This window comes from Bombina bombina, unplaced genomic scaffold, assembly GCF_027579735.1.
Source record: "Bombina bombina isolate aBomBom1 unplaced genomic scaffold, aBomBom1.pri scaffold_881, whole genome shotgun sequence".
NCBI lineage: Eukaryota > Metazoa > Chordata > Amphibia > Anura > Bombinatoridae > Bombina > Bombina bombina.
Window position 1 is genome coordinate 38,206 of NW_026511467.1, and position 20,010 is coordinate 58,215.

The window sequence follows — 20,010 nt, forward strand, 5'->3', positions numbered from 1 at the left end:
TAAAACGAATTGCATTTTTATTTAGAATATATCAGGTGACCATATTTAGATACAAAAGAAAAAAATGTTCAGAGGAAGGCTACTAAAATGGTCAAAAATAAAAAGGAAAGGATTTTTTTATGGTCTTAATGTGTATAGTATAGAGAAAAGAATAATAAGAGGTGATATGACAAGGACCTTCAAGTATATCAAAGGATTTAATTAGACTTGTGACAAGATTATTTATTTTATCAAAAGAGAAACACCAGAACAAGTAATCAGGATCTCAGAAGGTAGCAGGATCAGGAAGTTATCTACATCAGCACAGATTTGAAAAAAGGGTGGGTGATTCAATATTCATTAAATAAATGCTACATAAAATTGAGTTTTCAAAACAAAGATTAACCGTATAATAATATGAAAATGTATCTGACAGAGAAAAATCTACTGCTTAGTTGAAAGTGTTACTGCATTGTCTGTTTATCACACATGTTTTAATTATGCAATTATAGTGTATTGAGTGCTCCTTTAGTATTTGTATCCAGTGTGTTTTACACGCTAAAATGAATTCCAACTACCTACTACAAAATGATTAAGCAACTATCTAACGTGTGGGGAATAAACCACGAGCATGAAATTACCTGCTGTAGGTCCTCACTTTCTGATTTCAGCTGGGCAACAAGAGCTCGCATACAGCTTTTCATAGAGCACAAAGTGGCCTGAAAAATAAATGAATAAATTGCATACAATTATATAAATACTGTGCTGTTTACTTTTTATTAATACATTTCATGGCTGTGAATAATAAAAAAAAAATTACATTAAAGCATCTGGCAATTTCACATTTCATTTGTCCCAACCTCTCAAAAAAAATAATATACACATTTCTCCATTTTAAACGGTAAAGCTTGTCAACATTGGGACAGTAAAACTTACAATTGTAAACGCTGTGTCTTATATTGACCAAACATTATTAAATCTAGAGATATGTGGAACCAACACTGTTGTTTCCTGCTTTAGAATAGCTCAGTTTATCAGCGCTTCTATAACAAGAAGCTAATATATAGGTGACAACAATGGTCAATTTGTACAACCCAAATTTAGTGGTGTTTCTTTTGGAGTAACCAATAGCGTATCTTACTGAAGGGCCTTAGCACCTAACAGCACATGGGCAAACAGATTTGTTATATTTAAGTATGCAAATGTTTTTTTTATTCTTGAAATAAGGGTACTATAATTGAGCAGAAAACATGCACAAAAACAAATGTTAAGCATTGATGATATTGATGAAATAAAATACAAAACATTACAATATTTTACCCCATTGGCTACTAAAGATGGATGCATTAGTACATGTATTATACATGTTCATGTGAAATTATTATCTAATATTTCAATGAGAGAACATCTTTCCATATGACTAGTACTTGAGTTTGAGTGCCCCTCCATTATTGCTAATAACAAATACCTTGTTAGCTACATCTCCAAAGGTCAGGTTGGTCAAAGCCATCCCAGCATACCGGCGTAATGTAACACTATAGTGGTCATTAATAAGTCCATACATTTCACAGTCTACGTGCAAAAGCTCTGCAATAGCCTGTAATCCACCTATAAGAAAGCAAACACATAAGTACACCCAGTATGTAGAACGATCATCACATTTTTCTCATAAAAAAAACATAAGTGCACTTACCAAGTTCATTCATCGCATGTCTATGTTCCTCATCAAATGAAAGTTTCATTAGGACACATACAGCAGGGCAGATCTGATGCTCAACTGGGGCAGGCACTGGAATACAAAATGGTCATTAAAATCACTTTCCTGCCCTTCAGATATTAAAGGGACAGTCAACACTAAAATTGTTATGGTTTAAAAAGTTAGACAACGCCTTTACTACCCATTCCCCAGCTTTACACAACCAACATTGTTATATTAATATACTTTATTACATTCAAACCTCTAAATTAAGCCACTATAGACAGCCTCTTAATCGCATGATTTTTATTTGCTTTTCACAACAGGAGACAGCTAATTCATGTGAGCCATATAGGTAACATTGTGCTCACGCCAGTGGATTCTGCACAACACAGCTAAAATGCAAGTCAATAGATAATGAATAAAAAGTTATGTGATCAGGGGGCTGTCAAAAGAGGCTTAGATACAATGTAATCACAGAGGTTAAATGTATAATAATATAACCATATTGGCTGTGCAAAACACTGGGGAATGGGTAATAAAGGGATTATCAATCTTTTAAAACAATACATTATTTTGAGTTGAATGTCCCTTTTAAGCATTTAAGGTAAACACTTTAATACAGATAAAGCTGGCACAATTATATTACAGCATAGAACCAATATACTTCAGGTAAAAAATATGCATAAACAGAATATGCTTTTCCACAGATTTCAAATCAGACTCATTTACTGCTTGATTTTTCAATCGCTGGCCATAACTTACAGCAGCAACTATGAAAGGTCATATAGATAGATGGTGATAGATCTGAATCTCCATCTTTTCTATGCTGTGAGTAAACGTCAGGAAGCTAAGAGATAGATACACAAAAAACATAATTTATGCTTACATGATAAATTTATTTCTCTTGTAGTGTGTTCAGTCCACGGGTCATCCATTACTTATGGGATATATTCTCCTTCCCAACAGGAAGTTGCAAGAGGATCACCCAAGCAGAGCTGCTATATAGCTCCTCCCCTCACATGTCATATCCAGTCATTCGACCGAAACAAGACGAGAAAGGAAAAACTATAGGGTGCAGTGGTGACTGGAGTTTAATTAAAATTTAGAACTGCCTCAAAAAAAGACAGGGCGGGCCGTGGACTGAACACACTACAAGAGAAATAAATTTATCAGGTAAGCATAAATTATGTTTTCTCTTGTTAAGTGTGTTCAGTCCACGGGTCATCCATTACTTATGGGATACCAATACCAAAGCTAAAGTACACGGATGATGGGAGGGACAAGGCAGGAACATTAAACAGAAGGAACCACTGCCTGTAGAACCTTTCTCCCAAAAACAGCCTCCGAAGAAGCAAAAGTGTCAAATTTGTAAAATTTTGAAAAGGTATGAAGTGAAGACCAAGTTGCAGCCTTGCAAATCTGTTCAACAGAGGCCTCATTCTTAAAGGCCCAGGTGGAAGCCACAGCTCTAGTGGAATGAGCTGTAATTCTTTCAGGAGGCTGCTGTCCAGCAGTCTCATAGGCTAAACGTATTATGCTACGAAGCCAAAAAGAGAGAGAGGTGGCCGAAGCCTTTTGACCTCTCCTCTGACCAGAATAAACGACAAACAGAGAAGAAGTTTGCCGAAAATCTTTAGTTGCCTGTAAGTAGAACTTCAGGGCACGGACTACGTCCAGATTATGCAAAAGACGTTCCTTCTTTGAAGAAGGATTAGGACATAATGATGGAACAACAATCTCTTGATTGATATTCCTGTTAGAAACAACCTTAGGTAAAAACCCAGGTTTAGTACGCAGAACTACCTTGTCTGAATGAAAAATCAGATAAGGAGAATCGCAATGTAAGGCAGATAACTCAGAGACTCTTCGAGCCGAGGAAATAGCCATCAAAAACAGAACTTTCCAAGATAAAAGCTTAATATCAATGGAATGAAGGGGTTCAAACGGAACACCCTGAAGAACTTTAAGAACCAAGTTTAAGCTCCACGGAGGAGCAACAGTTTTAAACACAGGCTTAATCCTAGCCAAAGCCTGCCAGACGTTTGTGTAAAAGAATAGACAGAGCAGAAATCTGTCCCTTTAACGAACTAGCGGATAAACCCTTTTCTAAACCTTCTTGTAGAAAAGCCAATATCCTAGGGATCCTAACCTTACTCCATGAGTAACTCTTGGAATCACACCAATATAAATATTTACGCCATATCTTATGGTAAATTTTTCTGGTAACAGGTTTCCGAGCCTGTATTAATGTATCAATAACCGACTCCGAAAAACCACGCTTTGATAGAATCAAGCGTTCAATCTCCATGCAGTCAGCCTCAGAGAAATTAGGCTTGGATGGTTGAAAGGACCCTGAATTAGAAGGTCCTGCCTCAGAGGCAGAGACCATGGTGGACAGGACGACATGTCCACTAGGTCTGCATACCAGGTCCTGCGTGGCCACGCAGGCGCTATCAGAATCACCGATGCTCTCTCCTGTTTGATCCTGGCAATCAGTCGAGGTAGCAACGGAAATGGTGGAAACACATAAGCCATGTTGAAAACCCAAGGGGCTGCTAGTGCATCTACCAGCACCGCTCCCGGGTCCCTGGACCTGGATCCGTAACAAGGAAGCCTGGCGTTCTGGCGAGATGCCATGAGATCCAGCTCCGGTTCGCCCCAATGAAGAATCAGTTGAGCAAACACCTCCGGGTGAAGTTCCCTTCCCCCGGATGAAAGGTCTGGCGACTTAGAAAGTCCGCCTCCCAGTTCTCCACGCCTGGGATGTAGATCGCTGACAGGTGACAAGAGTGAGCCTCTGCCCAGCGAATTATCTTCGAGACTTCCAACATCGCTAGGGAACTCCTGATTCCCCCTTGATGATTGATGTAAGCCACAGTCGTGATGTTGTCCGACTGAAATCTGATGAACCTCAGTGTTGCTAACTGAGGCCAAGCTAGAAGAGCATTGAATATTGCTCTTAATTCCAGAATGTTTATTGGGAGGAGTTTCTCCTCCTGAGTCCACGATCCCTGAGCCTTCAGGGAGTTCCAGACTGCACCCCAGCCTAGTAGGCTGGCATCTGTTGTTACAATCGTCCAATCTGGTCTGCGAAAAGTCATTCCTTTGGACAGATGAACCCGCGACAACCACCAGAGAAGAGAATCTCTGGCCTCCTGGTCCAGATTTAGTAAAGGGGACAGATCTGAGTAATCCCCATCCCACTGACTTAGCATGCATAGTTGCAGCGGTCTGAGATGCAGGCGCGCAAATGGCACTATGTCCATTGCCGCGACCATTAAGCCAATTACTTCCATGCACTGAGCTACTGATGGGCTTGGAATGGAATGAAGGACACGGCAAGCATTTAGGATTTTTGATAACCTGGACTCCGTCAGGTAAATCTTCATCTCTACAGAATCTATAAGAGTCCCTAGAAAGGGAACCCTTGTGAGTGGTAACAGAGAACTCTTTTCCATGTTCACTTTCCACCCATGCGACCTCAGAAATGCTAGAACTATCTCTGTATGAGACTTTGCATTTTGAAAACTTGACACTTGTATCAGAATGTCGTCTAGGTACGGAGCCACCGCTATGCCTCGCGGTCTTAGTACCGCCAGAAGCGAGCCCAGAACCTTTGTAAAAATTCTCGGGGCCGTAGCCAACCCGAAGGGAAGAGCTACAAACTGGCAATGCCTGTCTAGAAAGGCAAACCGTAGGTACCGATAATGATCTTTGTGAATCGGTTAAGATCTTCAGGTCCAAGATTTGCCTGAAGGTTCCCTCTTTTTTGGGAACCACAAACAGATTTGAGTAAAAACCTTGCCCTTGTTCCGTCCGCGGAACCGGGTGGATCACTCCCATTACTAAGAGGTCTTGTACACATCGTAGAAATGCCTCTTTCTTTATTAGGTTTGTTGATAACTTTGACAGATGAAATCTCCCTTGTGGAGGAGAAGTTTTGAAGTCCAGAAGGTATCCCTGAGATATGATCTCCAACGCACAGGGATCCTGGACATCTCTTGCCCAGGCCTGGGCGAAGAGAGAAAGTCTGCCCCCCACTAGATTCGTTTCCGGATAGGGGGCCCTTTCTTCATGCTGTCTTAGGGGCAGAAGTAGGTTTTCTGGACTGATTGCCCTTGTTCCAGGACTGGTTGCCTTTCCAACCCTGTCTGTAACGAGTAGCAGTCCCTTCCTGTTTTGGAGCGGAGGAAGTTGATGCTGCTCCTGCCTTGAAATTACAAAAAGCACGAAAATTAGACTGTTTGGCCTTTGATTTGGCCCTGTCCTGAGTAATGTCAGCAATAATTTCTTTCAAGCCGGGCCCGAATAAGGTTTGCCCTTTGAAAGGAATAGAAAGCAATTTAGATTTAGAAGTTACATCTGCTGACCAGGATTTAAGCCATAGCGCTCTGCGCGCCTGGATGGCGAATCCGGAGTTCTTAGCCGTTAGTTTGGTTAAATGCACAACGGCATCCAAAACAAATGCATTAGCTAGCTTAAGGGCTTTAAGCTTGTTCATAATCTCATCCAATGGTGCTGTGCGAATAGCCTCTTCCAGAGACTCAAACCAGAATGCCGCTGCAGCAGTGACGGGCGCAATGCATGCAAGGGGCTGTAATATGAAACCTTGTTGAACAAACATTCTCTTAAGGTAACCTTCTAATTTTTTATCCATTGGATCTGAGAAAGCACAACTATCCTCCACCAGGATAGTGGTACGCTTGGCTAAAGTAGAAACTGCTCCCTCCACCTTAGGGACCGTCTGCCATAAGTCTCGTGTGGTGGCGTCTATTGGGAACATTTTTCTAAATATCGGAGGAGGGGAAAAAGGCACACCGGGTCTATCCCACTCCTTGCTAATAATCTCTGTAAGCCTTTTAGGTATAGGAAAAAACGTCAGTACACACCGGTACCGCATAGTATTTATCCAGCCTACATAATTTCTCTGGGATTGCAACCGTGTCGCAATCATTCAGAGCCGCTAACACCTCCCCTAGCAATACACGGAGGTTCTCAAGCTTAAATTTAAAATTTGAAATTTCTGAATCCGGTCTCCCCGGATCAGATCCGTCACCCACAAAATGAAGCTCTCCGTCCTCATGTTCTGCAAATTGTGACGCAGTATCGGACATGGCTCTCGTGTCATCGGCGCGCTCTGTCCTTAACCCAGAGCTATCGCGCTTGCCTCTTAACTCAGGCAAATTAGATAATACTTCTTTCATAACATTAGCCATATCATGCAAAGTGATTTGTAAGGGCCTTGATGTACTTGGCGCCACAATCTCACGCACCTCCTGAGCGGGAGGCGAAGGTACTGACACGTGAGGAGAGTTAGGCGGCATAACTTCCCCCTCGTTGTCTGGTGATAATTTCTTTACCAGTAAAGACTGACTTTTATTTAAAGTAACATCAATACAATTGGTACACATATTTCTATTGGGCTCCACATTGGCTTTTAAACATAATGAACAAGTAGATACATCTGTATCAGACATGTTTAAACAGACTAGCAATGAAGGCTAGCAAGCTTGGAAAAAATCTTTCAATAAATTTACCAGCAATAGAAAAAACGCTGCAGCGCTTTTAAAAACACAAAAAAACAGAATTTATGTTTACCTGATAAATTACTTTCTCCAACGGTGTGTCCGGTCCACGGCGTCATCCTTACTTGTGGGATATTCTCTTCCCCAACAGGAAATGGCAAAGAGCCCAGCAAAGCTGGTCACATGATCCCTCCTAGGCTCCGCCTACCCCAGTCATTCGACCGACGTTAAGGAGGAATATTTGCATAGGAGAAACCATATGGTACCGTGGTGACTGTAGTTAAAGAAAATAAATTATCAGACCTGATTAAAAAAACCAGGGCGGGCCGTGGACCGGACACACCGTTGGAGAAAGTAATTTATCAGGTAAACATAAATTCTGTTTTCTCCAACATAGGTGTGTCCGGTCCACGGCGTCATCCTTACTTGTGGGAACCAATACCAAAGCTTTAGGACACGGATGAAGGGAGGGAGCAAATCAGGTCACCTAAATGGAAGGCACCACGGCTTGCAAAACCTTTCTCCCAAAAATAGCCTCAGAAGAAGCAAAAGTATCAAACTTGTAAAATTTGGTAAAAGTGTGCAGTGAAGACCAAGTCGCTGCCCTACATATCTGATCAACAGAAGCCTCGTTCTTGAAGGCCCATGTGGAAGCCACAGCCCTAGTGGAATGAGCCGTGATTCTTTCGGGAGGCTGCCGTCCGGCAGTCTCGTAAGCCAATCTGATGATGCTTTTAATCCAAAAAGAGAGAGAGGTAGAAGTTGCTTTTTGACCTCTCCTTTTACCGGAATAAACAACAAACAAGGAAGATGTTTGTCTAAAATCCTTTGTAGCATCTAAATAGAATTTTAGAGCGCGAACAACATCCAGATTGTGCAACAAACGTTCCTTCTTTGACACTGGTTTCGGACACAGAGAAGGTACGATAATCTCCTGGTTAATGTTTTTGTTAGAAACAACTTTTGGAAGAAAACCAGGTTTAGTACGTAAAACCACCTTATCTGCATGGAACACCAGATAAGGAGGAGAACACTGCAGAGCAGATAATTCTGAAACTCTTCTAGCAGAAGAAATCGCAACTAAAAACAAAACTTTCCAAGATAATAACTTAATATCAACGGAATGTAGGGGTTCAAACGGAACCCCCTGAAGAACTGAAAGAACTAAGTTGAGACTCCAAGGAGGAGTCAAAGGTTTGTAAACAGGCTTAATTCTAACCAGAGCCTGAACAAAGGCTTGAACATCTGGCACAGCTGCCAGCTTTTTATTACTGCAATTGCGAAAAAACATGAAGGAATTGTTCAAAATTCACCAAATTTTCACCACAGTGTCTTAAAGCCTTAAAAGTATTGCACACCAAATTTGGAAGCTTTAACCCTTAAAATAATGGAACCGGAGCCGTTTTTAACTAAAAAACTCTAAGCCATCTCCGTGGAGATGTTGCCTGTACAACGGCAAAGAGAATGACTGGGGTAGGCGGAGCCTAGGAGGGATCATGTGACCAGCTTTGCTGGGCTCTTTGCCATTTCCTGTTGGGGAAGAGAATATCCCACAAGTAAGGATGACGCCGTGGACCGGACACACCTATGTTGGAGAAAACTGTCACAGTTGAAATAACAATGAACTAATTCAGTTATAGCCAACAATTTTAACAGTAAATGTATGAATTTAGCAGAGGATTGCACCCACTAGCAAACGGATGATTAACCCCTCAATACCCAAAAACGGATAATCAATTTAAGATTTAACGCTTTTATCACAGTCAAACACACTGTCACAGGTCTGCTGTGACTGATTACCTCCCTCAAAAATGAATTTTGAAGACCCCTGAGCTCTCTGGAGACGTCCTGGATCAAGGAGGAAGAAGCAGGAAGACTGTGCTAGAATTTTAACTGCGCAACAAGGCGCTAAAAAAGGCCCCTCCCACTCATATTACAACAGTGGGAGACCTGTTACAACGGTTTCTATGCAGAAATATACGTTAGCCATATGGAAAAAAATCATGCCCAAAAAGATTTATCACCAAAGTACCTCACAAAACGAATAACATGCCAGTAAACGTTTTAAAAACAACTTTCCAGTGTTATGCAAAGTTATCACTAAGCCTGCTACCAGTCGCTTCTACTGCAGTTAAGGCTCATACATTTATTTCAGTATTAACAGTATTTTCTCAGTCAAATTCTAGTCCCTAGAAAATAACTCAACTGCGCATACATTTATCAGCCTGATACCAGTCGCTACTACTGCATTAAAGGCTGTACTTACATCATATGGGTAACAGCAGTGTTTTCTTAGTCAATTCCATTCCTAGAAAATATTACTGCACATACCTCATTTGCGGGGGACCCCGCATGCTATTCCCTTTTCTGAAGTTACCCCACTCCTCAGAATGTGCGAGAACAGCCAGTGGATCTTAGTTACGTCTGCTAAGATCATAGAAAATGCAGGCAGATTCTTCTTCTAAATACTGCCTGAGAGAAAAAAACAGCACACTCCGGTGCCATTTTAAAATAATAAACTTTTGATTGAAGAATAATTAGGTAAAAAACTCCTATCTCCTCTCGCGACCTCCTTCTTTGTTGAGACTTGCAAGAGAATGACTGGGTATGACATGTGAGAGGAGGAGCTATATAGCAGCTCTGCTTGGGTGATCCTCTTGCAACTTCCTGTTGGGAAGGAGAATATATCCCATAAGTAATGGATGACCCGTGGACTGAACACACTTAACAAGAGAAAGGAAATGTTTTTCTTCTAGCAGAAATGTGAAATACTGACGTATAGAGGCGTATTTTGGACATATATGCCTGTATCCTTGAGCTCTAAAGTGAGCTGGAAAGTACTGATATTTTATAGATATTTTTTGCAGGAAGTAACTTCATTATTATTTAAAATTAGAACAAACCATTTGCACACCTCAAGAGTCTAAATTATGAAAATACCAACAAATAATTATGAAGATTTGATACCATAAATCCAGTGGAACTGGACATCTGAACAAAGCTTTCATCAGTATTCTTAAATCTAAAGTAGCCACTTAAATATGTTCCAAGAGTAAAAGGGCTGACTCCCACCAATGTTACCTAAGCAAGTTTGATTTCAGACTTTTAGTTTCGGCAAAGAATAACTCATTTTTTTGGTTGCTTCTACCTGGTGTGGTTCCACCAAGTCTTCATCCGACCACATTTTCAGCATCCACCTTCATGAATCTTTTAGTAGCTCAATCATTGCAACTGACTCTCCCTATCTGAGCACAGGTTTTAACATTGCACAAGGGAGCAATCGTGTGCAAGCAGGGGCTGTTAATCACCCCAGTTGGACTTGTCCTGGTTGATTGCAAACCACCAACTCAGAGCTGGCGTATAGGTTAAGAAGCAGCGGTCATCAGGCTCATGCAAGCCTACACCAAAGAGATCCAAAGCTGCATCACACAACTAGATAAATAGCACTATCTGGACAGTGTAAGCAAAGAGCAAAAACCATATTATCTTATTACAATTTCAGCAAAAAAGTGACAGTACAGACTTACTTTAATGCATTTTAAAAATAAGATCATATGTAATAGTGCTCTATATATTTATATTAGGATTATGAACCACTAATAGGTAATTCAGAGATTAATCAATTCAAGCACTACTCATATACAGTGCAGAGCACATTACTGTTCCATTTCTGCAAACTGTTTACAGCCATATCCATTATAACCAACAAATCTATCAAACTGTGTGAAACTAATTTTTTAAGGCTTCTGATGCCTTATTTATCATACAATGAAAATGCCTTTTTAACAGTCCCCCCCCCCCCCCCAACACGGATGACTTTGCTTCCCCTGTCACAGTACAAATATGTAAACTGAAATAGTTCCAGATGTTTTGCTTTATATTCCTCCTGAACTAGAGTTTACACTAACATGATATCCAACAAATTACTGATTTATTTAGTAAACTTCCAAAACAAATGATACAACAGATCTGAGACTGGACGCACATATATTCTTAAAGGGTCAGTCTAGTCCAAAACAAACTTTCATTATTCAGATAGATCATGTAATTTCAAACATTTTTAAATTTACATCTATCACCAATTTTCCTTTGTTCTCTTGGTATACTTAGATGAAAGCTAAACCTAGGAGGTTCATATTCTAATTTCTAAGCCCTTGAAGCCTGTCTCATCTCAGGGTATTAGAGGGTGTTAGTTCATGTGTTACATATAGATAACACTGTGCTCACGCACGTGGAGTTCCTAGGAGCCAGCACTGATTGGCTAAAATGCAAGTCTGTCAAAAGAACTGAAATAAGTGGCAGTTTGCAGGGGCTTAGATACAAGATAATCACACAGGTAAAAAGTGTATTAATATAACTGTGTTGGTTATGCAAAACTAGAGAATCGATACTATAATTGCATCTCTAACGCGTCCGTCGGTGTCGCCAGTTGTGCATGCATCCTCAATGGAAGGTTGGCTGCGCGAGGCATCTAAAATAATGTTGGCTGTGCGCGCAGCCAAAAGAATCCACCTAATAAACCTAATTAACCCTATTAACACTAAAAAAAACCCTGTAAACTACCCATTGCCCCTAAAGGGGCATTTGTATAGGCATTGCCCTTAAAAGGGCATTTAGCTCTTTTACAACCCATTAAATTCCTAATCTTAAAAAATAAAAAAAAAATCTTAACACTAAGCCCCAAATAGGTACTCACCGTTCCTGAAGTCCGGCAGAGAAGGTCTTTTTCCAGGCAGCTCCATCATCTTCTATCTTCATCCGGAGCGAAGGTGGCGTGGAACTGGATTCCCCGATGCGTGGATCCTCAGTTGCGGTCCTTGGCAGGGTGGAGGCTCCTCTTCATGCGCACACTAAAGATTGAATGCAAGGTACCCCATATTTATTGGAGTACCTTGCATTCCTATTGGCTGAAATTTTTATATCATCCAATAGGATGAGAGCTACTGAAATCTTATTGGCTGATTTCAAAATTTCAGCCAATAGGAATGCAAGGTACCCCAAATTGATTGCGGTACCTTGCATTCAATCTTCAGTGTACAACTGACATTGGATGAAGAGGAGCCTCCATGCCGCCAAGGAATGCCACAGCAGCCATTGAGGACGCTGCCGTTTAAGACCGCCGCTGAGGATCCATGCATGGGGGAAGACAGCTCTGCACCTCCGCTCCGCCTTAGCTCTGGATAAAGATAGAAGATGTTGGAGCAGCCTGGAAGAAGACCTTTTCCGCCGGACTTCAGGAATGGCGAGTACCTATTTGAGGTTTAGTCTAAGGCTTTTTTTTTTTTTTTTTTTAGATTAGGGTTTTTTGGGCTGGAAAAGAGCTGATTGCCCTTTTAAGGGCAGTAAAAGAGTTGAATGCCCTTAATGGGTAGTTTAGTTTTTTTTAGTGTTAGTTTTTTTTTATTTATTTTGGGGGGTTTGGTGGGTGGTGGGGTTTTACTGTTAGGGGGTAATTGGTAATTTTTGCAAGTAAAAGAGCTGTTTAACTTAGGGCAATGCCCTACAAAAGGCCCTTTTAAGGGCTATTGGTAGTTTATTGTTAGATTAGGGGGTGTTTTTATTTTGGGGGGGATTTTTTATTTTTATAGGGGTATTCATTTAAGTTTACATTTTTTATTTTGGATAGCTCTGTTTATTTTTTTTCTGTAATTTTACTTTTTTTCTTTTTTTGCAACTTTAGCTTAGGAGTTTACATAGACTGCCCTCTAGGCAGGCTTATCGCCTAGTGGGTAATAAAGGGATTATCTATCTTTTAAAACAATAACTATTCTGGTGTAGACTTTTCCTTTAACTAATTAATTACCACAAACCAACATCTGCTAATGACAAACATATCTGAATTTTTGCATACTTGGGTTTTTATCTTGGTCCATGCCTTGTTCGTGTGCTTCCTGCCATTCCCAGCATGTTTCACAGTAGGCGCGGATCTGTTCCAAGAGATGGAGGACACGGATTTCCCTCCTTCCTCGCTTGTCATCAGGCTGAGAATGAATAATGTTATGAAGTGCTGCACTGGCCCTTGCTCGAGCCTCTTTGCTTCCACGGGAGTTCCCCAGCAGCACAGAGTCTTTATCATTACCATGCAGCAGCTGGATTAGAAGAGGAAGGCAGCCAGATTGGCGCATGGCTATACAACTATCTTGCGAGCTTGACATGGCTAGTAAGGTTCTAGACATATCATCCTTGTCATGAGTGCCAAGCATGGACAGAAGTGAATATACCATCTCCACCTATTTGGAAATTAAAGTTATTTAATGAAGGAATATGAAAAAATCATAAACAAATAATATTGCAAATTTAATAACATTTTAGTATGTTGTTGAAGTGGTTAAATTCAACTACTGTAATTTGATTCATGGATTAATATTGAGAGATGGCTGGATCTGCACATCCAGAGTGCTAGGGTGGGTAACTCTGTTAATTTTACAACAGTGTAATTTATACATTTTGTAGACTAAATAAGAAGGGGATTTGCTCCATGAAATATTACTTTAATAAGTTTCACTGCTTGGGGAAAGTATGTGGATTTTGTACTTTATATATCTATTTTTAATGTATTTATTTTTAACTAGAATGTCCCTATAAAGGGACATGAAACCCAAACATGTTATTTCATGAATCAGAGTATGCAATTTTAAATAACTTTGTAATTTACTTATATTGACAGATCTTCTTTATTCTCTTGACATCCTTTGTTGAAACACAGAGAAAAAAGCTCAGGAGCATGTGTCTGCAGCACTATATGGCAGCAGTTTTGCAAGAATGTTACACATTTGCACAAGCACTAGATGGCAGCACTTTTCTCTGCCATGTAGTGATCTAGACATGTGCACGCTACCTACCTAGGTATCTCTTCAACAAAGGATAGCATGAGAGAGTAGCAAATCTGATAAAACAAGTCAACTGGAAACTTTTTTTAAATTGTGTTCTCGGTCTGAATCACAAAAGAAAATGTTTAAGCTTTATGCGCCTTTACTTCTCCGGTTATCTTACCTTAGTACCCAGATGACTTGTCAGCCTTCTTGGAACAGAGTAGGAACTGTTAGAACTCATAACACTGGCAGTATCATGGTCCACTCGAACACTTGAACCCTAAAAAAATAAACAGAATGATGTGAACAGATGTGCATTTTTTTTTTAATGACATAGCTTTCTATATCTGTTTGGAGGGACATTCATGGATTATTCTTGTAGTTCTGCATTCTTTGTTCACTAAAATCGACAGCTTAAATTATTTATATAGCTTAGTTGCTTAAAATTGATTGTTACCAAATACATTGTGATGCTGAAGAAAATATAAATAAAACTCTATATACAAGTGCAGACAAACCAGACAGGAGTACACTAATTCTTCATGTGCCCTAATCAGACATGAGTGATCTTAAAGTGATGGTAAATCCTAGCGTTTGTGAAACGTTAGGATTGACCAGTGGAACAAATAAAGGGCACTTTCAGTCATAAAGAAGCCAATAGTGTGCTAGCTATCCGGCATGGCGCCAGCTGGTCCCCACGGCTATTGGCTAAGAGGTGGAAACGTCACCTCACAGCAAAATAGAGTTCTGCCGTGGGCTGCCTGAGGAGCTCTGAGCGGCGAACGCTTCAGACAAATAAAGGAACTTTCAGCATGACTGAAAGTCCTCTTTATTTGTTCCACTGGTAAATCTTAGCGTTTCAAACACTAGAATTTACCATCACTTTAACCCTTTGAGTGCTAAGCACTTTCCCACCTGGGTGCTAAGGTGATTTAATTTTTTTTTTTAACTTTTGTAATTTTTTCCCCAGATCCCCAAGACTTACATCGTTGGAAAGCTTAGGCGATTATCTTTCTAACTGCTTAGATGCCTGAGATACAGGCGTCTAAGCAGCATGCCCCCTTTCCCTATACTTTGTATCGTAAATTTTCAATAAAGTTGCTCGGTGACGTCATTGCGTGTAACGTCACTGCGCAAAACGTGAATCCCCGGCGATGCCTGTCACCATGCAGGCCCGATCTCCGGGGTAGGAGCCCTCAAATCTCCCTCAAGGTGCGAGAGGGCTAGCGACGGCTCTGAGCCGTCAGCACCAGAGTGGGAAATTATGCGACGGCTCACTCAAGGGGTTAAAGGTGTGTTAATATTTTTCAATATTTTAGATTTAAAACAAAACAATGTAAATAATTATTTTAGATATGCTGAGGTATTCTACAAAATCCATAATAGCTTTTTACAGTATCTATAATTATTATTATTAATATTTTATTCAATATATAATATTTCCATAATGCAAGTGTTGCGATATCTGAGGTTCTGAAGTTAGTGTGCGTCGGGTTTTGCTCACGCAAAAAAGTTTTACTTTTAACTTGTAATATGCATGCTAACTTGTGCACGCAAAAAGATTACTTATAGTGTGTTTATGCTTAAGTGGGAGTGCTAAAGCCAGCGCTACGGAATTTGGCGGCGCTATACAAATAAATGATAATAAATAAATTCTGCTCCACTTGTAATCTAGCCCTTTATGAGTAAACTTAGAAAAACATAAATAAGCAACATATAAAATATGGTACAAGTAGGATACATGTGCCAAAAAGTAAAAAAAAAAATATCACTCAATATATGCTACATATCTCCCTATACATATTTGTTATATATATATATATATATATAGGCAAACAACAGAAAATATAAAACATTTTACACTTTACAAATAAACTATTAAAGTCTAAGACAAATACAGGATGTATTAGAACCTCTTTATTGTAAACATGACACAGCAGGGATTTGTTCAGCATACGGCAGGTGTAGTGTAGTGTTTTCACAAAATAGAGGAATAACAATTTACAGTTAACAATGAGCATAGCCAAACATAGAGATACAAAAACTTGTCACTGCACTAAAGAACACACAAGCACACAAGATCAGTCTCAGGGGTATAGACAGATTACAGCTTCATCCATTTAGTCATCTAATGAGTGACCTTCACTGCCACTGCTGTATTCATAAAATCTGATACTTCCCAGATGTCTCCCAAAAGGCTCTGAGTACCAACCCGTAGCCATCTGGCATAAAAACATTTAAATAAAATGGGCACAAAAGGGCTTTGCAAGTAATAGACAGAATAGAAAGGGCACTTTAAGTGTAAAAAGTTAAAACCATAAAGGAAAGCGAAAGCTGCAAAGGTGTGTGTGCTGTGGTAATCTGACAACGCACATTATGTCACAGTTACACACAGAAATAAACATTAAAAATACTTATTCACCATGTGACATTTCTCATTTATTGTAAGCACTTTAAAGCAGCTTGGAATGCTTATGGGACAATAATCTGAAGATACAATGAAACCGAATTGATATACCAAGGTGTACTGTTTAGAGAAGGGCTGCCCATCATCTATTAATAGGTCTCGATATAGACCAGATTTTTTATATTCTTGTGTGAGCACAGAGGAATAAATGAATGACATTGATTTCCCCACACACGGATATGTTGAACAACCACCATCTTTCAAACAGCCACATATGTGGCTGCTGAGTTTTTACCAGACAAAAAAAACGTCATTGTAAGACTATTGCTACAGGCTTAAGGAACACTCTCAAAGGCTCGTCTTCAACAGCTGGCATTATACTGAGTTGATTGGAAGTCAGGCATTAAACTTTATGCATCACTTCCAGAATTCATAGTACAACGTGAAGAAAACAGAAATGCCATACAGCTAATTTACTAGTCAATTCTCCTGCACTACCTATCAGCCATGCCTGAAAAGACATTTATATTAATACAATGTACAGATTTCAGTTTGTTTATTGCACATTTACCTACAGATTATACAAATCACGACTATGAGTTGACGCCACTTGAGAGCTTATGTGACAGTTGCACTCGTTTGAGAAACTCATCCATGCCACATGCTGTTAAATATCTGCTTCTTTGTCCCAGTCAGTAAACATTATTAATCTTGTTTTATTATTGTCTTAACTTGCAGAGAAAACACACGTTATTCAAATTCGGACTACAAACAATGTCTATTATATTATTTCCTAAATATAGCCCAATGCTTGCTTTTCATTTACATTTAAATAATTTCTGATACAATAAATAATAGAATAATAGAAAGATTAAAATGTTATATCTAATACACACCACAAATTTAATACATAAAATACACAATTATTTTTTTTTTTATCAACAATTCTATTTAATTAGCAAATTCAAAGCTGCAGCTAAAAAGCCAATACTATTTCATCCTCTCAAAATATCTAAGAGTAAAGACAGAATGTGGCATCATTGAATAGAAATACAAGCAGCAGAGATTCGATTCCTAGCTAGCCCTTATTCTTACACATTTTGGCAGTGGATAATTTTAACTTATGCAGGTTCCTACACAGCTATGTAACAAGCATTTCAATTTCTGTAGGAAGAATTTATAAAATCAGAAAATGATGCAACAAAAATACATTTCCTTTCACCTGTGCATTTCCAGCAGTGGTACCCATGCCAATTTCAGAAGTCCCTTGTCCGTCAGCCTGTTTCTCTGCATCCCTGCTGCCAGCATCGTGTTTATTCTGTGAAGCCCTCTGTCAATGGAAGAATGGGTAGGAGTTACATGGGAAACCAGACAAAGCAAGCTTTAGGAACTGGAAGCTCTCCCAAGCCGTTTATGCATCAGCTTAGTTGTTTCAGAAACCTCTCAGGCTGCGCTTTGTAATATTGTAAAATTAGAGCATCAAATATGAGCAATATATGTTGCGTTCTTAGGCGAGATGGTGTGATGAAAGGGAAGTGTGTTGGCTGGGGATTACAGCTCTGAAAGACAAAGGATCTGCTGTGAGACACAGGAACACAATCCTCTACCAGCTGAGCTCATAATGCAAGCACAGGGATATCAAGCAAGCAGTTGGGAGCAGGCTTCTCTGCAGTATCACGTGACCTCATGCATCTTTCAAGGCCACAAATGTTCAGCTGAAGCAGCAATGCTAAGCAATTGTTTAGTAAACACTCCAAGAGCCAGACATTATACCTGAAACAACATACATACATGCTTGGATGGTTATCAAAATGCCTGCTAGCCATATAGCACTTTTACTTTTCAATAAAATCGGTAAGCATGGAATGGGCCAACAATCTGTATTCACATCTAAAACGGATTAATAATAATGATAAACAACAATCCGTTTCCATGAGATAGGTATGCAGCAACACAAAAAGAGAATGCATGTGTCATAAAGTTCACCATAATGTCACTTATTACTGTACTTTTCATTACCAGACCCTCACAGAATACAAAAAGTGAACTATTATTAGTAATTAATTTTAACATCCAATCCCAAAACTCTGTTGCTAATGGTGGCACCACAAATACTGAACTAATTCAGTGCAGAAAATTAGCTTTCAGGGAAATTAATTTTAATGAAAACCTAGCACCCATGTCTCATGTATAATATACTGTATATTACTGAGTTACAAATACACTGCAAAGGTTTGTTTTTACTTCATTGTCTGGTGTAAGTACCTTAATACACCATTTAGACAAAACCTTTACCACCTGTAACGAGACCCCTTTTGTCTCCTTTACTTTTAGAATTACTTCATTATTGGAAACTTTTTAACTGAAAGCTTTTTAATGGACTTTCATCTTACGGACTTTATTTAGATGAATTTGTTCTGATAATACATTGTATTTCTTTATATGTGGTAATTTTATATGTGAAATTTGTGATTTTTTTTATTTTGTTATTAGGAAGTTTTTTATCCACCACTTTTTATCATACTGTTTTGCATTATCGATATTGCTTTTATTATGCTTAAATTATGTATTATTAAATGTAATGTAAGTGTTTATAGCTTTTATTACCATGGATTGTCATTAAGATACTACACTTGATATTAGCTTACTAGTAGACTTTAGTTAGCACTTTGACTGGTACCCGGATCTAGTTAAATAGTAGATTTTGGTCAGCAGGTTTGAAATAGGAGACTTTTACCGATCCCTATTTCTCTACCAACGCACTTTAAATTATGGCAGGTGTGTGATGACTCTTATTTAACATGGTTTTGAATGTGATTGCTTAATTCTGAACACAGCAACATCCCTAGTTATAAGTTATATGTGCACACTTATGCAACCACATTATTTTAGTTTTTTTTTGTTTTCACAGAAACCTGACATTTTAACAGGGGTGTGTAGACTTTATATCCACTGTATATATATATGTGTGTGTATAAATATATATATATATATACACATACACAAATTATATATATATTTCTTCTAAGAAGGAGCATTTGTTGCATAACTTGGACGTGGTCTTTCCCATTCCCACGTAATAATTTCCGAGATTCTCTTAGGAACTGGAAAAAAATCACATCCAGTAAGCAGGCACCTCTAAGTATTTGTCCATCTTACACAATTTCTCTGGTGGTACCACAATAGAGTCACAGTCATCCAGAGTCGCTAAAACCTCCAGAAGAAACAGGCAGAGGTGTTCAAGCTTAAATCTAAAGGACATGACGTCCGAGTCCATCTGAGGTAACACACTTCCCGAGTCGGAAAGTTCCCCATCAGACAGAGGTTCCCTGACCCCCAATTCAGATCCCTGTGAGGGTACATCGGAAATAGCCAACAAAGCATCAGAAGTCTCAGGATTCGAATTGGCTTCTGTCCTGCTGCGTTTGCTTCAACACTGGCAACTTAGATAAAACCTCTGTAAGGGTAGATGACATAACTGCAGCCATATCCTGCAGAGTAAATGAAGTGGACGCGGTTGAAGAACCCAGCGTCGCTTGGGTGGGCGTTAAAGGTTGTGACGCTTGGGGAGAAAGTAGCGACATACCC

General features: G+C 39.4%; 1 protein-coding gene across 1 annotated transcript in view; it reads right to left on the reverse strand.

Annotated features, from left to right (window-relative positions):
- APC (APC regulator of WNT signaling pathway) overlaps nucleotides 1–20,010 on the reverse strand; it is a 119,718-nt gene that overhangs the window by 19,888 nt on the left and 79,820 nt on the right. Inside the window, exons 5-10 of the mRNA XM_053696581.1 lie at nucleotides 17,645–17,752; nucleotides 14,197–14,295; nucleotides 13,055–13,433; nucleotides 1,673–1,768; nucleotides 1,448–1,587; nucleotides 621–698 (exon numbers count right to left, since the gene is read on the reverse strand). Coding sequence (XP_053552556.1) covers nucleotides 621–698; nucleotides 1,448–1,587; nucleotides 1,673–1,768; nucleotides 13,055–13,433; nucleotides 14,197–14,295; nucleotides 17,645–17,752 — 900 coding nt within the window. The remainder of the gene's footprint in view (nucleotides 1–620; nucleotides 699–1,447; nucleotides 1,588–1,672; nucleotides 1,769–13,054; nucleotides 13,434–14,196; nucleotides 14,296–17,644; nucleotides 17,753–20,010) is intronic.